The 15,071-nt window shown below is 38.0% G+C and overlaps 1 protein-coding gene across 1 annotated transcript; it reads right to left on the bottom strand.

Moving 5' to 3' along the window:
* Positions 1-4,886: 4,886 nt before the first annotated feature.
* LOC147550975 (putative pre-mRNA-splicing factor ATP-dependent RNA helicase DEAH5) lies at positions 4,887-9,867 on the bottom strand. Its single transcript, XM_086672551.1, has 3 exons — positions 9,660-9,867; positions 6,013-9,418; positions 4,887-5,566 (listed from the first exon to the last, which is right to left on the bottom strand). The coding sequence occupies exons 2-3, from the start codon at positions 9,396-9,398 to the stop codon at positions 5,173-5,175; spliced, it is 3,780 nt and encodes a 1,259-aa protein (XP_086528677.1). The 5' UTR covers positions 9,399-9,418; positions 9,660-9,867; the 3' UTR covers positions 4,887-5,172.
* Between the last annotated feature and the right edge of the window lie 5,204 nt (positions 9,868-15,071).

Consider the following 15,071-nt stretch of genomic DNA (forward strand, 5'->3'; position numbering starts at 1 on the left):
TCACGGTCGATGTTCGAATCTGCCAACATTAAGCTGTCTGCAAACCAATCAATTATTTGAGAGTCACAGCCTCTATTCATCATCAGCTCGTCTAAATCTTTTGTTGTTAGGCAGTGATGCTGTTCCTTGTTCCAGACATCGAGGTTGTACAAGACAAAATACAATTCATCAGTCACTCAGAATAATTAACTAGAAACTGGCTAGTTTACTAACCACAAACCAGTTTACCCGGAACCTTCCTGTGTTCCAGACACACACTAATTTTCTGTCTGAAAAAAAAATTATGAACCAAAAAAATTATGAAGGAATAGATAATACCTTGTCCATCCACTTTTCATGAACTCTTCCATCAATGGTTTTTCATTCTCTTTCACATATGGCCATATCCCCCCTATTCTCCAGTTACTCAATTTCACACGGGGTTCTTTCTTCAGTTTAATCATCTCCAAATCAATAACCTGCACTTCACTTGTCCCTTTTTCCGTTCTCCTCCTCACCCTTGGATTATTCTTAATCCTCTTCACAAGTGATGTTGGTACTAGCGAAGACCCTTTCCCTTTTTTGGATGCTACTCTTTTGGGAGGGCTTACATGGGGTGATTGATATTGTCTTATGTTTGCGGACACTTCTTCCACTGATTGTCTTCCCATTTCAGCGATATATTCGAAATTTTGAGCCTTGGGTGTACACTCTTCATCTTCTTCAATCTGCACGGGAGACTTTTTTGGTGGAGTCCACTCAATTAGTTGAGTCTGGAGTTCCATGTTGAGATCAAAACTAGGATAATCATTGTTCGGATCCACCATCCTCTTTACATTATAATCTGTAAATAAATTACATGTGGAGTATTAAATTTCTAAATTCCGAACAAAACTTAATGGTGGGGACAACTTAATATCAGAACGTTACCTCTTTCTTTTGGAAACTCCTTTTCCATTGTATCTTCAACCCAGCCCCCCTCCTCACTTGACAAATTAATTTGGATCTCCTCTTCATCAGAATCCTCATTACTTATTTCTGTTGTAAATGGATATAAAAGAAGAATTTTAAACTTGATTTTGAGGACCATTTAGTAAAGTTACGTACAAAATTGTGGGTTAAGATAATTGTTTGCCTTGTTTACTCTCAGCATCTCTTTCCTTGCTTTCATCGCTTTCCTCGCTATTCTCTGATATAAGTTCAGTGAAAACAACACTAAGTCATTTCCGAGACATATAATAATTTACTGTGAATCAAAAAGTTTCCTATAGAGGATCTAATGAGCGTAATTAGAATTTCAATACTTAAAACCAGCCAGATGTTTACTATTTTTGGAATAAGAATAAAAACACTTGCAACTAACTGAATACGAAATGTAGAGAACAATATTAGATTAAACCAAAATAAATTCTTAATCTGAAATTAGAGTTTGCCTTTTTTCGCAGCTTTGCTTGCACCCTTGCTTTTTTCCTTTTTTTCATCCTTTGTCTTCTTATCTTCATCCTGTTCTTCCTCACTCGCTTCATCTTCTTTTTCTTCTTTACTGCCTTCTGAATCATCTTCCTCACTGTTCTCATCATCATCTTCTTCACCATCATCTTCTTCACCATCATCTTCTTCAGCTTCTTCTTCCTCACCTTCTTCATCATCCGTATCATCTTCTCCACTTTCGGAATCTTCCTCCTTACTCACTTTACCTTTTTTATTATCTTCCTTTCCTGCAATTTTCTTTACTTCCTTTCCTGCAACTTCTTTACCTTTTCCCTTATCTTCCTTTCCTTCAACTTCTTTACCTTTTGCTTTCTCCTTACCTTTTCCTGCAACTTCTTTACCTTCTTCCTTACCTTTTCCTGCAACTTCTAAACCTTTTCCCTTATCTTCTTTTACTTTCTCCTCTTTTCCCTTTTCCTTTACTTCCTTTACTTCTTTTCTCTCTTTACCCTCTTTCTCCTGAGCCTCCTGTTGTTGTTCTGGAGCATTCTCTGTATTCATTTCCATTACAGGCACTAAAATGCCATCCGCTGATCGAACATAAGTGGCTACTGGAATCATTCCCTCTGCCAGTAGATCTGAATAACCTTTGAATGCATCGTGCCTCTCTTCAATAGCTTCTGCCAGTTCTGCCTGAAGTTCTTCATTTTCTTTCCTAAGCTTTTCATTCTCTTTCTCCAGCTGGTCATTTCTTAGCTTAAGTTGGTCAATCTCAATAATCAAGTCACTTACGTTGGACTTGGTCTCTATTGTTTGCACCAACTTGGTTTCTTCTTCGTTGAGGGGGAAAACAAAATCTTCAGTTACCTGAAAGAAAATGAAAAACATTTCAGTAATAACCATAGCAGTAAACCAATAAATTTCCAGTAAACCAAACAGTTTCCAGTAAACCAAACAGTTTCCAGTACATAAGTTAGTTTACATTCAACCCACAAGTTTAGTGGTATGTAAATGTTATTTTATATCTGTTCAGATGTCAGGCTGGCTAGTTTCTCGTCAAACGTATCTGTTATTTTCACAAGAGACCACCTTACAATCCTTGGGATTTCATCTTTATACCTCTCCTCTCTTTCATAGCATAGAGTATGCTCACAGAACCATACCTTTAAATAAGACAAACACATTTGTAAATTCAATAAGGCACTTCAATTCTAATATATAATTGAAATAAACTTAAACATACTCACAGGCAGGAGTAGTAGGCAGCCTGAAGCTTTAATCGGGTCGTTCGGGTGCTTATTCATGTAGTTTATCATGAATTGGTGCACCACCACTGGCCAATTATAACTCTGAATTGTTTCCATCGATTCCAGGTACAGCAGAATATGTGGTGGAATCGAGTACCCGGTTGTTGAAGGAAACAAAACATTGGCAGCAATGAACATGATTATCAACCTGATGGCATCCAGCTCATCCTCTTCATCAACCGCCATCCTCAGTGCATTAGCCATCATAATGCATGTTACTTTTGGAGGCACCTCTCCAAAGTACTTTACACAAAAATCTTGTTGTGGTTTCTTTAGTGTTTTGGTGGACGAGAAAAGCTCTGTCACCTCCCCTCTCAATGGCATGCCCAGAATCAAAGAAACATCCTGAGGCTTCAGCTTTAACATTTTCCCAGCTAGGTTGAAGGTTTCTGTGGAAGAGGAATACAAGCAGAGGAGTTCAAATATCGCCTTGTTTGGTCTGCTTGTGCTGTCTAGGCCAATCCTGTCATTTAGAAACGCGTTCACCAAGTTGTTGAAGGGAGACTCTGCAAGCAACTCCTTCTCCCTGCTTGTCAATTTTGGATATGTTACTTTCAACTGGGTCCATGTGTTTTTAAGAGAAATCTTGTACACCTTGGACAACTTGGTTGCCAAATTTTCGGGTCTATTTTTTGGCTCACTTGGAGAGCCAACCCAGGCCCTTGCAGAGTCACCTTCAGGTACAGCTTGTTGTGTCTTCTTTTTTGGCCTTCCTTCAGGTTTTACATTTGCCATTTTTCTCTTTCCTTTTGTTTGTGGCACCACTGTTAAGGTATCATCTTGTGAGACCTGAAAAAATTACAAACCATTGTCATTAGAAAGAATTGAATTTCGGGCAATCATCTGTGTGTTTCATAAATAAAACTTAACTATGGTAACCATTCAGTGTACAGGAAATCAACTGGTTTACTGCAACTTTTTGTTCTACCAGAAATCAACTAGTTTACTGCAACTATTTTGTTGTACTAGTACGTAGTAAAAATTTTTGCGAATTCCTCTATGTAAAATATACAACTTTATAAAAAAGAAAACTACAAACCACTCACATAAGAAAGAGTTGAATTTTTTGAAAAATTTATCTGTTTCTTAGATAGTTACGTAAGAAAGAGTTGAATTTTTTTGAAACTATCCAGTGTACAAGAAATCAACTGGTTTACTGGAACTATTTGGTTGTACCAGTACACAACTTTATGAAACAGATCAATCTACAGGAAACATTATTATGTACTCGGAATAAGTTTATGAAACAGAAAATTGTTAAAGTTTTCAGTTACATACCTTTTTTCTAGGGCTCATTCTTCTACTTACTTGTTCTTCAATAACTGTCTTCGATCTGCTAGACCGAGGTTCATCAATGGATACTTTCTTATTTGATTGTTTTGATGAAGTAGGCTTTACCATCTGTCCAAAACAAAGTAATATCACACAGTAACGAAATCTCTTAGTTGTTCATGATATAGAGATAGACAGAGAGAGAGAACATTAGGGCTTTTTTGAATGAAAAATTACCAGAGAAAATAACAATAACGTATGTTCATGATATAGAGAGAGAGAGACAGAGAGAGAGAGAGAGAGAGAGAGAAAACCTACCTTTGAAATGAAATCAGGTGAAAGAGGGCTGAACTAAAATCGGGTGAAAGAGGGCTGAGACGAGAGAGAGAAAACCGTTCCTTCTTGGCTTCTGTTTATGAACTGAAATCAGGTGAAAGAGGTTTGATTTTAGAGGGATTTTGTGGCTTATAGTTCTTTAATGGCTGGTGGTGGAGAAGTTAATAGAAGAAGAGGGATTTTGAGAGAGGGAACGGTTTCTGAGTGATGGAGAAGTTAATAGAAGAAGAGTGAACGTTTTGCTTGCGTAAAGGCGTGGGAGAGAGAGAGTGATGGAGATGGGACGCCTCCACCTGCAACGGTCACATCGGGCCGAATTTTTCAGATTTTTTCGCGTTTCCCGGGCAATTTGAGTGGCAACTATCGTAAATATTGAGTGGCACGAATCGTAATTTTTGAGTGGCACGAATTGTAATTTGTTAATAAAGTAAGGGTATTTGGTTTCTCCAAATTCAGATCTGACACAGAGGACCTCTTTTACATTTTTTCCCAACTTTGGATCGGGCCCTTATTTTGGGCTTAACTTTGGGCCTTTCATCCATTCCCTCTAAAATTAAACAGAAATAAGCTCACGATTTATTTATGATCAAAACTAAAATAGAAAAGCAAAGCTGGATAGAGGTTGAACTAAAACAAAACCCTAACTTTTGTAATATTGGGACAGGTTAAACAAGCAAAATTGGTAGACCATCTATATAATAAAAGACGAACCCCTTTTTTAATCATGTATATTATTTAGAAACCCTTCCTCATTTACAATATAGTCCTCCTTAAAAACAAGCTGACCTATTTAAAAAAAATAATAGAATAACTTAGAGATTAAATACAAAAGGTTAAACAAACAAAACTAAGCCCGTCGCTTACTCAGACGCCATGAGTTTGGCTCATGATATCTGTCGTATAATGGCTCGATTCGTTCCTGTCTTTTCCGTTTGCTAAGTTTTGTAGGATCTGCAGCTTTAAAGAATCTAGGTGCCAAATCGACCAGCCATTTTGGGTCGATAACAGTGACTTCCCGCATATACTCTTTCGTAGTCATAACAAGCTCGTGATAAATTACCCAGTCTGGTTGACGTTGAAAAAGAGCACTGCTCGGATGAATATAAACAGGCTGGTTCTCTACTAACGTTCTGTATCCTTCCTGTGGGTCCTTTCTCGCTGCGTGGAAAAAGAATCCTGCCGCAATTGCTTTTCTAATTTTCATGAAATTTTTCCCGGCGCAAACAACGTCTAATTTGTACCTGAAAAGACAATATTTGTCAGATTCTGTTTTATTGATCTGTATTGGTTTGCCTGAAGAACAACAAAGAATCAGATAATGATATCCCCCAGTAAATATTTAGTCAAACTAATCCAATGTCATAACAGAAAAGTATCCTGAAGAAGGATTTGTGATGCACAAAGTAACAATGACCAAATAAACAAGGCAGAATTGATATCAATATCAATATTGAAGAAGTAAACTCTCTTCTACCAATTTGGTGTACGGGTAGAACTAAAGTTCAGATTATTCGGGTTCCAATTAGGCATTTAGTCACAAGGAGAAAGTAATATGGTACATATTTAACACTATAACAATAGAGATCTCTAGCCGAAAAATTAGACTTGCAAAATAATAATATCATGGGAAAAGTAAATAATCAAGTAATAACAGTAACACCAACCATAGCTAGAGTAGTAGATATACCTGTCCATAATTGTAAGAAGTTGTTTCCTGGCATCTTGTGCTCTCCTCAAAGATCTCGATTGGACAAAATTCTCAAAACACCATGGCCCAGAAAAGTTTTTCGCTTTCCACGCCTCATAAACAGCTAGCAATGTAAGATGATCTCCCTCTGGCTGGAAAAATTTTGCTCTTTTCTGATCAGCTTGTGCTTGTTTCTCACGGGGCCTGTAAAAAATGTTCCCAGTCTGAATCATCGCTATAATTGTTAGTATCTCGTCACTGCACCCAAGGTCGACACTGGCTAGGAGCATCTTTGACAGAGGAGGATCAAGTGGAAATTCTGCCATTTTCCTACCCAATTTTGTCAGAAGCCCCTCCTCGTCGAGAGCTCCCAGACTGTACAGTTGCTCCATGGCTGTTATGAGAGCCTGTGGTGAGGGAGGGTCCATAAAATCGAAAGACAAGAGATCATTTACACCCATAGCCTTCATTGTAAGTGTTGTCATCCCGAGGTTTATTCGTTGGATTTCAGGAATGGAAGTGGGTAACATCTCATTACGATAAGCACTTTCAGTGTAAAGGCGATAACATTTCCCAGGTCCTGTACGACCGGCACGCCCAGCTCGTTGCTTGGCAGATGCTTGTGAGATAGGAGTGATAATGAGTGAATCAAGCCCTTGTTTTGGGTTATATACATTCTGCTTCGCAAATCCAGGGTCGATGACATAGCATATCCCATCGATAGTCAACGATGCCTCGGCAATATTGGTAGCCACAACCACCTTCCTCTTTCCCGGCGGAGCGGGATCAAAAATCCTTGATTGCATTTCACTAGGAAGAGCACTATAAACGGGTAAGATTATCAGCTCCGGTACATTTTTACCCAGCCCTTTCATTCTCTCATAAAGGGAGTGACATGCATGATCAATTTCCTCTTGACCAGTTAAGAAGAGAAGGATATCACCTTCTGGTTCTGTCAAGTGAATCTGCAGAACAGTGATCAGTGAAGCATCTAGATAATCACTTTCGGGTTGTTTCGTGTAGAGGATCTCAACCGGAAATGTTCTCCCAGGAATGGTAAAGATATTACAATTGGAAAAATACCCAGAGAACTTCTCTGCATCTAATGTGGCAGATGTCACAATCAACCGAAGGTCGGGTCTCCGTTTGATGAGCTGCTTGAGTAAACCAAAGAGCACATCAGTATGGATTGTCCTCTCATGAGCCTCATCAAGCATGATCACTGAGTACTGGGAAAGCTTTTCATCAATCAGAATCTCCCTAAGAAGCATACCATCAGTCATGTACTTAATTACAGTATCAGGTCCAGTGCAATCCTCAAACCTAATAGCATAACCAACCTCTTCCCCCAAACGGCAACCAAATTCCTCAGCCACCCTTTTTGCTACTGACATGGCAGCAACCCTACGAGGCTGAGTGCACCCAATTTTACCTTGGGCTGTGTAACCATCTTCAGCCAAATACTGAGTAACTTGAGTTGTCTTCCCTGAACCTGTCTCTCCAATGACAACCAGTACCTGGTTATCGCGCACAGCCTGAACTAATTCTTTCTTCAATTTGTATATTGGGAGGCTCTGCCTTTGCTCCTGGATGGAGAGTTTAGACATTTGCCCAAAAGTTAGTGCTTTCCCATAAGCATCTTTCTTCCATTCAGGCATATCATAAGCTGATAATCCAACTCCCCTAAGCTCCTGCGCGAGATGCCTCTCACCAGTCTCAGGCATTGGGTCCTCCCAAGGACGATTGAGATCCTTTGGAATCGAATCGAGCATTGTTCTCTGCTGCTGCTCTCTCACTTCTCTACGCTCCTTAATTAGAGCAGATTGAAGTGCTGCTGCCCGACTTAAAGATCCTTCAGGGTTCTTAAATATCTTAACTGGTGACATATCTACAGAATACCGGGTCTGACCTTGCAAGAATGCAGGTTCATCTTCATTCAACTCAACCTCGAGTTCTTCTTCTGCACCTTCTTCCTGATAAATCATTCCATCCCCGTCTTCATCATACATAGGGAAGTCCTTAGCATCCAGGACTCCTGATGCAATCAGTTGCTTCGCTTCCCATTTTTCTGGTGAGCTCATTCGCTTCAACGGCCGGCGTGAAGGAACCATTTCATCCTCTTCCACAATTCTAATCCCCGAAAGCCCCAATCTACAAGTAGAACCATGTGTTGAGCTCTGAGGATTTGTTTGAAGGTTTAGTTCATGTGACACAGATTGCGACCTCGGAGGAAGAAGATCTTTCCCAGTGTCCTGATCCACATCCCTCATTGATAGACTCATCTTCTGACCCAACACAGAGATCACCTTGACAAACACATTTTGATCCCTTTTCACTATGTCCTTCGCATTTGTAATCCTCCAAGTTGCAATCCGTGACACATGAACTAAACCTTCTTTACCTTTGAAGTCACACAGCTGCACAAAGCATCCTGTATCCATCACTCTTGAAACCCTACCAGCATAAACCTTGTAGAGTTCAGGTTCATCTGAATGATGCATATCTATCTTCCTGTCTCTAAGATCTCTCTGTTCCTCCCTGCCTTCTCCACCATCCCTGTAGTCATCATTATTGTCCCTCCTTTCTCTACCATGAGAGACTCTTTTCCTCCTACTTCTAGAATCACTTCTACCGCCTTCTTCGACATCTCCTTTGCGCCTTTCACGTCTTTCATCCACATCCCTATCTCTATCGTCCTCGTAATCCTCTCTAAACTGTTTTCTTCTATCAGCCGTTTCATCCTCATACTTACCCCTATGTTTATATCTTCTAATATCACCATCTTTATCTATATTTCTGTCTCTGTTTCTATTTCTATCTCCCTTCCTGTACTCTTCGTTATCCTCTATATACCCTTTCCTTCTATCAACCCTTTCAGCCACATGTCTCTCGCTATCCCTATCCGTACCTCTCTCTTTTTGCTGCTTAGCTTCTTCCTCTCTTCGGCGATCCATGGCCTCTCTCTCAATCTCCCTCTCCAATTCCTTTACTCTCTGCTTACTATCAGCAATGGCAAGAGATCGAAACACAGGTTTATTTCCGTCCGATTCTGGATCGGAATTTGATTTCAAAGGAAGAATTATATGAATAATAGTAAAAAGCGTACGAACAAAGTAATCAGGCATTTCGGCACCATTTTCTTTCAATTTGGTATTGAAATCATCCACACTCCCAGAATTACGACCCATCTCAGTAATAAACTCAGCCAAAACTTTGTCTCCAAACCCTAGATGAGAATCGAGTTCAGTACATACCTTCGAAACTAACGAGAGATACTCCAGTTTCATCATGCCTTCATCCTTCATGCCTTCATCCTTCATGCCTTCATCGTTCATGCCTTCATCGTTCATGCCTTCCTCGTTCATGCCTTTCTCGTCTATTGCCATTGATGGAGCTTCAGAGAAAACTTACAAATCAGAAAAGCTAAAAGAAGTTAGAAGGGTTTTAGGTTTGACGAAGGTCAAAACTCACAAAAACATATAAAAGTTTATGAATCAAACAACAACTAATCCCGTTATATAGTGTGAGGGGTTTCCTAAACTTAATTAACAATTTCTAAATAGTATATTAATACTAATTTTCTAAACCTAATCAAACATAACTACTAAAAGATATAGAAACTACCAAAAAGAAAAATTAGAAACTACCTCAGAATTCCTATAAATTATCTAACTTTTAGGATCCGTTTGATACATTAAAAGGTCTAAGTAAGAATTTCTGATGGGAAATAAAATCAACTTTTTTTCATATGAAATTAGGTTTCAAGTGTTTGATATAAACATAGGAAAATGGAGTTGCCTTCAGGAAATGATCAAATAATTGGGCTTTAAGATGGTGCCTTATACTTTTTGCCTTAATCTCTTCTTATCAACCCTCAAGGCCCAGATTAACCTAGAGAAAGAGAGCAAAAATTTTTTTGGAAGACGACTACGATATACGTACGTCGTGATATTTGGCATTTGATACATCATAGATGTGATAAGCTCGATAACTGCCCACTCAAACATTAACAACATCGGGCCTATAGCTCAACAAAGACAATGGCCTGAAGCCCAACAACTTTATTATACTTACATAATCCCAATTCAAATAACCAAAAATTCCACCTTCTCTAGGATTCGAACCTGGAACCTCCAGGGATTTCTGGAGTTTACGTCAACACCTTGGAACCACTAGGGCTACCAACTGTTGGAGAAAGAAAGCAAATTGGTAGAGAGAGGGAGAGAGAGAGAGAACATATCCTAGAGAGGGGGAGTGAGCAGATCGGGAATGAGGGATACCAGATGCTAGTTGTTTTATGAGGGAAACCTTCCTAACTATATCAATCTTCATGCTTCTTGTCTTCCCCAATACTAAGTCCCAACATCAAGTTCCAATTGTTCCTTCATCAAAACCAGATAGATTTAGGTTTTGAGTTGTCATTGCAAAAAAATAGGAACAAATAGATTTAGGTTTTGAGTATTTAGGGTTAAGCAAGGGGTTCGTCCAATATTGGACATGTTTAACAAAATCATAAAACTTGATTTGCAAGGGTTATATTCTGAGATTGAATCATAATTTTTTATATTTTTTATGGATTTTAGAGACTAGATAGAGAAAGTTAATGTTGTTGAGGTTTGAGATCGAATAATCAGAAATTGTGATTCTAAATTTCGGATTAGAAAGCAGTTTTGATTCTTCTACTCGTTTTTACACCTATGTTTTTGAACTTTGCAAGCTCAAAACGATATGTGAGAGTTTAAGCGAGAGGAGAGAGAGTGTAACAAGTGAAGATGATGGGAAAACTGTTTTGACACCTTTTTTGTGGAAAAACATTTTGGCTTTTTTTCCCACTCTTTTTTCTCATTTGAATTGCACTTTCACACCCTTGGGGGTTATCAAACAGCGGAAAATCGATTTTCTTACAAAAATCGATTTTCCTACCCCATTTTCACACGTATCAAACAGACCCTTAAGTAAAGAGAGAGAAATGTTGTTTGGAGGGAAGAAGGAAAAGCAATCAAATGGGAGGATGCCAAGTGGCAGAGAAAAAGTAAAGACCATGTGATACTCTCTAATTATAGAAATATTATACTTAGATCCTCCAGTCAACAGTGTTTAGCTTTAGGTCCCTAAATAAAAATATGATCTGGACCGTTGAGGATGCCAACAGTCCAGATCATATCAAACGAACCTTAAACCCAAATCTATTACTCCATATAAAACAGAAGGGAAAACGCTGACTAGGACAAATCTCCATATATAATACTAAGATATTGTCTAGAAGTCCTTACGCATTTCTAATGAAGCCCTTTTTTATTTCGACGATCTGGATAAATCATGTCGTTTGTCATTTGTTTATTAAAATAATAGTCGTTTGTCTCACTTCAACTCAAATCCTAACCTTCATATTCAATCTTCCCTAATAAAATATTATATCCATTTAGTCACTTATAATGTCCTATTGATTGGTGGTAAAAACAGAAGGTTTCCTCTTTAAAAAAAATTTCTCACGAAACACTTGCAACCAGTGATTTCTACCATTCTGGTTGATTTGCACCAAACAGACAACTAACTATTTTTGAGATACTGTGAAAGGGCATGTTTTTACAACGAAACAACTAACTATTGTGATTTCTTGAGTAGGAGGGCTTGGAAGACTTCGCTTTCGTTTGCTTTTACAATGGAAACAATCAACTATTTTCGAGATTATTTCTTTTCTTTATTTTAGTTGTCTCTCCTTAACAATGAATATTGTAGTGTCTAGAAAAATATGCCAGAAGTTTCCGTTTCATCCTCATCTCTCTTCATCTTTCATCAAGGTAATCTCTCATTTTTTTCTCTCTTCCGCTTTTTCCTTACGCTTTTGTGATTTCTACCATTTTGTTTCTAAAATTGCTTTCTTTGTAGGAATTAATTGTCACTCTCACTTCTAATGTCGTACTCTTTGGTGTTGAATTCTTTCTGGTCTTAAATCAAGCTACTATTTGTTGGAATCAGAACCGATTTCGGATCGGTTCAAATCGTCAAACTCAGAAACGAAGCATACCATTGTGTTTGTCTCGTTAAGCTTTTAAGTTTAGAGCTAATCACTCAAATCCGATTCCGGATGAATGAGATATTCAAGTCTGAAGTTTGGACGACGTTTGGTTAATTAAGGGACTAAATCGCAATAAGAAAAAGTTGGTTTGGGGGCCATTTCCACAAAGAGAACACGTCCAGAACGGACAGCACGCGTTCACTCCATGCAAATGCGCGCGCCAGATCCAACAGATCGCGTTAAGCCCGTGTCGGGCACGGAGTGGGATCATCCCGAAACTCCATCCAACAACTGATCTCCTTTAGATTTCGGGCTAGTTTCGGGATAAGTCCATAAGATCTAACGGGGGCGTTTCCTCCGCGCTTTTGACCGTGATCCGACGGTCCAAACCCCAACCGACATGTCTGTTGCTAAACAAGTGACCCGTCACTTTACTTTCTCAACATATGCGTCCCAAAACCCAATAGAAGTAACTCTAATTAATGTGTTTATTCGAAACCTATGTATAGGACCCAAATGAACTCCAAAGTTCATTCCATTTTTTCCAGAGCATTAAGCATTTTTAGAAGATCATAATAGAGTGTTTAAGAAGAAGAGTTACCAAAGTTTTCAAGGAGTTTCATTGCAAAGAAGTTTGGTCCATTTGCATTAAGTCAGAGGTTAATATACTTTCAAGTTCGACTGCTTTCTGATTTGAAGTACCATTGAATCGAAAGGTTAATCATTGTATCCGGGGAGACAAATGCCGGTAACTGTTTGGTACTATACAGGACGTCAATTGTCTTAAGGAAAGAGGAATACCTCGCCTCGATTTAAAAAATATTCTTCTCCTTATCCTCCGATTTTTCTTTTCCTTTTTAGTCTATCTGATTTCTTAATCAAAGACATTTTGATTTTTCAAATCAGAAGTGTGTTGTTTTTAAAATGATAAATCAGAAAACACAAAGGGAGTACAATTCATCTTTCCGATCTTAAATCGATAGTGAGATTCGACTATGAATCATCTGTTCTGGATATAACATACATTATAGGTTATAAATAAGAAAGATATTGAGTTGTCATATTCTTTAGTCTTTCCCAATAATTTAGAACGAAAGTGTTTTCAATTGATTTACAAATAAAATCACAGTAGTAACCAGTGATCATGTTAGAGACTCGCTAAGTCAATTCGTTGAATCGGTATACATAAAACCAACAATCTTAAGACAATTGAATTTACTTCGGTATACTGAACTAACCAGGATCATATGCATGAACTAATAATGAACTAGAAACTGAAAGTAGAATATATGGATTCATTTTCCCATGAACTAGATTCCAATGACTTTATCCCGAAGAAGATGAGATCTCCAACTGTTGCTCCTCTACTTGAGACACCCGAGTAAATAACTTGATCTCCCTTATTTCTTGTCTGCTAGAACTCCATTGAAGGTTGAGAACAAGAACCATTCTTCTTTGAAATTTTAGGCTTGTAGTCCAAAAATCAGACCCTAAACACACATTTAGTCCTCTATAAACCTAAAAAAGGTTTGTAAACCAAAATATTAATGTAAATGTATATCTAGTCCATTTGTAACCATCTCGGGAGAAAACATAAATCCCTAGAATACATATTAAATCATAATACCTAAACTAACCTTCATTATATATAAAAAACTTATTTCCTTCAAAATCTCCAAGTATCTGTTTCCACTTTTATCTCCCACCTTATCTCTCTAATCACGATTCTATGAAAAGCAATCATTATCTTCATTCTTCTCCAAAACGTAAACCCTGTTACTTTTCTCTCTCTAAAACCGAATCATCTACTCAACCTCTATTTTTTAGTCTTGAAATATGCTTCATCTTTATTAGACCAGCTGAAAACTCCATCGTTTATTTCGATTTCCATCATCAAAGATTCACGTTCGAACCATTGTTAAGATCAACATTTGCTTCTGGGGTTAAAGTAACAAGTTTAGTCTTTCTTTTTAATGTTTTTCATCATCATCTTTAAAGATAGTTATGATTTTCATTATAATCGATTTCATCTCTGTATCATCTTTTCAAATATTCATCATTATTCATGATTTTCTCTCTCTAAGATCTTCATAACCGATTTTATATGTTAATATTAAATCCTTGTTTACTAATTCATTATCTTCAATTATGTTATGTTTGTATCCATGTATTATTTTATTTTTCATTTGATTTAGGTTACAGATCTTGATGTTTAGAACGTCTCTTGATATCAGATCCGGCAACGATACCATTTTTTATCCAGAGAAGATAACGTACGTTTTTTTTGTAACGGAATGTAAACGATGTGTAATTTGTACGAAATCATGTGTACTTTATTGAACATCACAATTTTGTACCAGAGAAGATTCCGTACATTTTTTTGCAACAGAATGTAAACGATGTGTAATTTACATGGAAGTATGTCCATTTATTGAACATCACACACTTGTACATAGAAGATTCCGTACGATGTTACTGTAACAGAATGTAAACAATGTGTATTGTGGAAAAAATTATATGTACTTTATTGCGCTTTACACATTTGAACCACTAAAGATTTCGTACAATTATACTGTAACCTATGCTTTAAAAGGCGGCGCCGCTTACATGCTATGCGGCATAGAGCCGCTCGACTAGGACTCGAAGTCCTAGAAGATTTCACTAGACGAGTTAGCCGGCGTCTGAGAGCCGACTAGGGTCGACTCGGCTAGTCGGCCAGGCGCCGACTAACTCAGTTACGGCCAGCAGATGAGATTATTTTAAACCCAAGTTCTCAACAAAAAAAAAAGTCCTTTCACGGTATCTTTTTTTTAAGCCCGAGGGATAAATGAAGAGTTTTTCTAGGGGTAAATGAAGAGATTTTCCGGCCGACGACCTTCGTCGGAGAAGAGAGGCGAGTTGGAGAGAGAGAAAGGGGTGAGTTGGAGATAGGGAAAGGTGACGTGGAGAGATAAGTGTGGGGAGAAGGAAATGAGGTGGAACTGAAGTTTTTTTTTGTATTTTATTTTGAAAAAATAAATATAGAAAGTGCAGTTAGGAC

This window comes from Eschscholzia californica, unplaced genomic scaffold, assembly GCF_041429995.1.
Source record: "Eschscholzia californica isolate CP2 unplaced genomic scaffold, dmEscCali1.0.p SCAF_3, whole genome shotgun sequence".
NCBI lineage: Eukaryota > Viridiplantae > Streptophyta > Magnoliopsida > Ranunculales > Papaveraceae > Eschscholzia > Eschscholzia californica.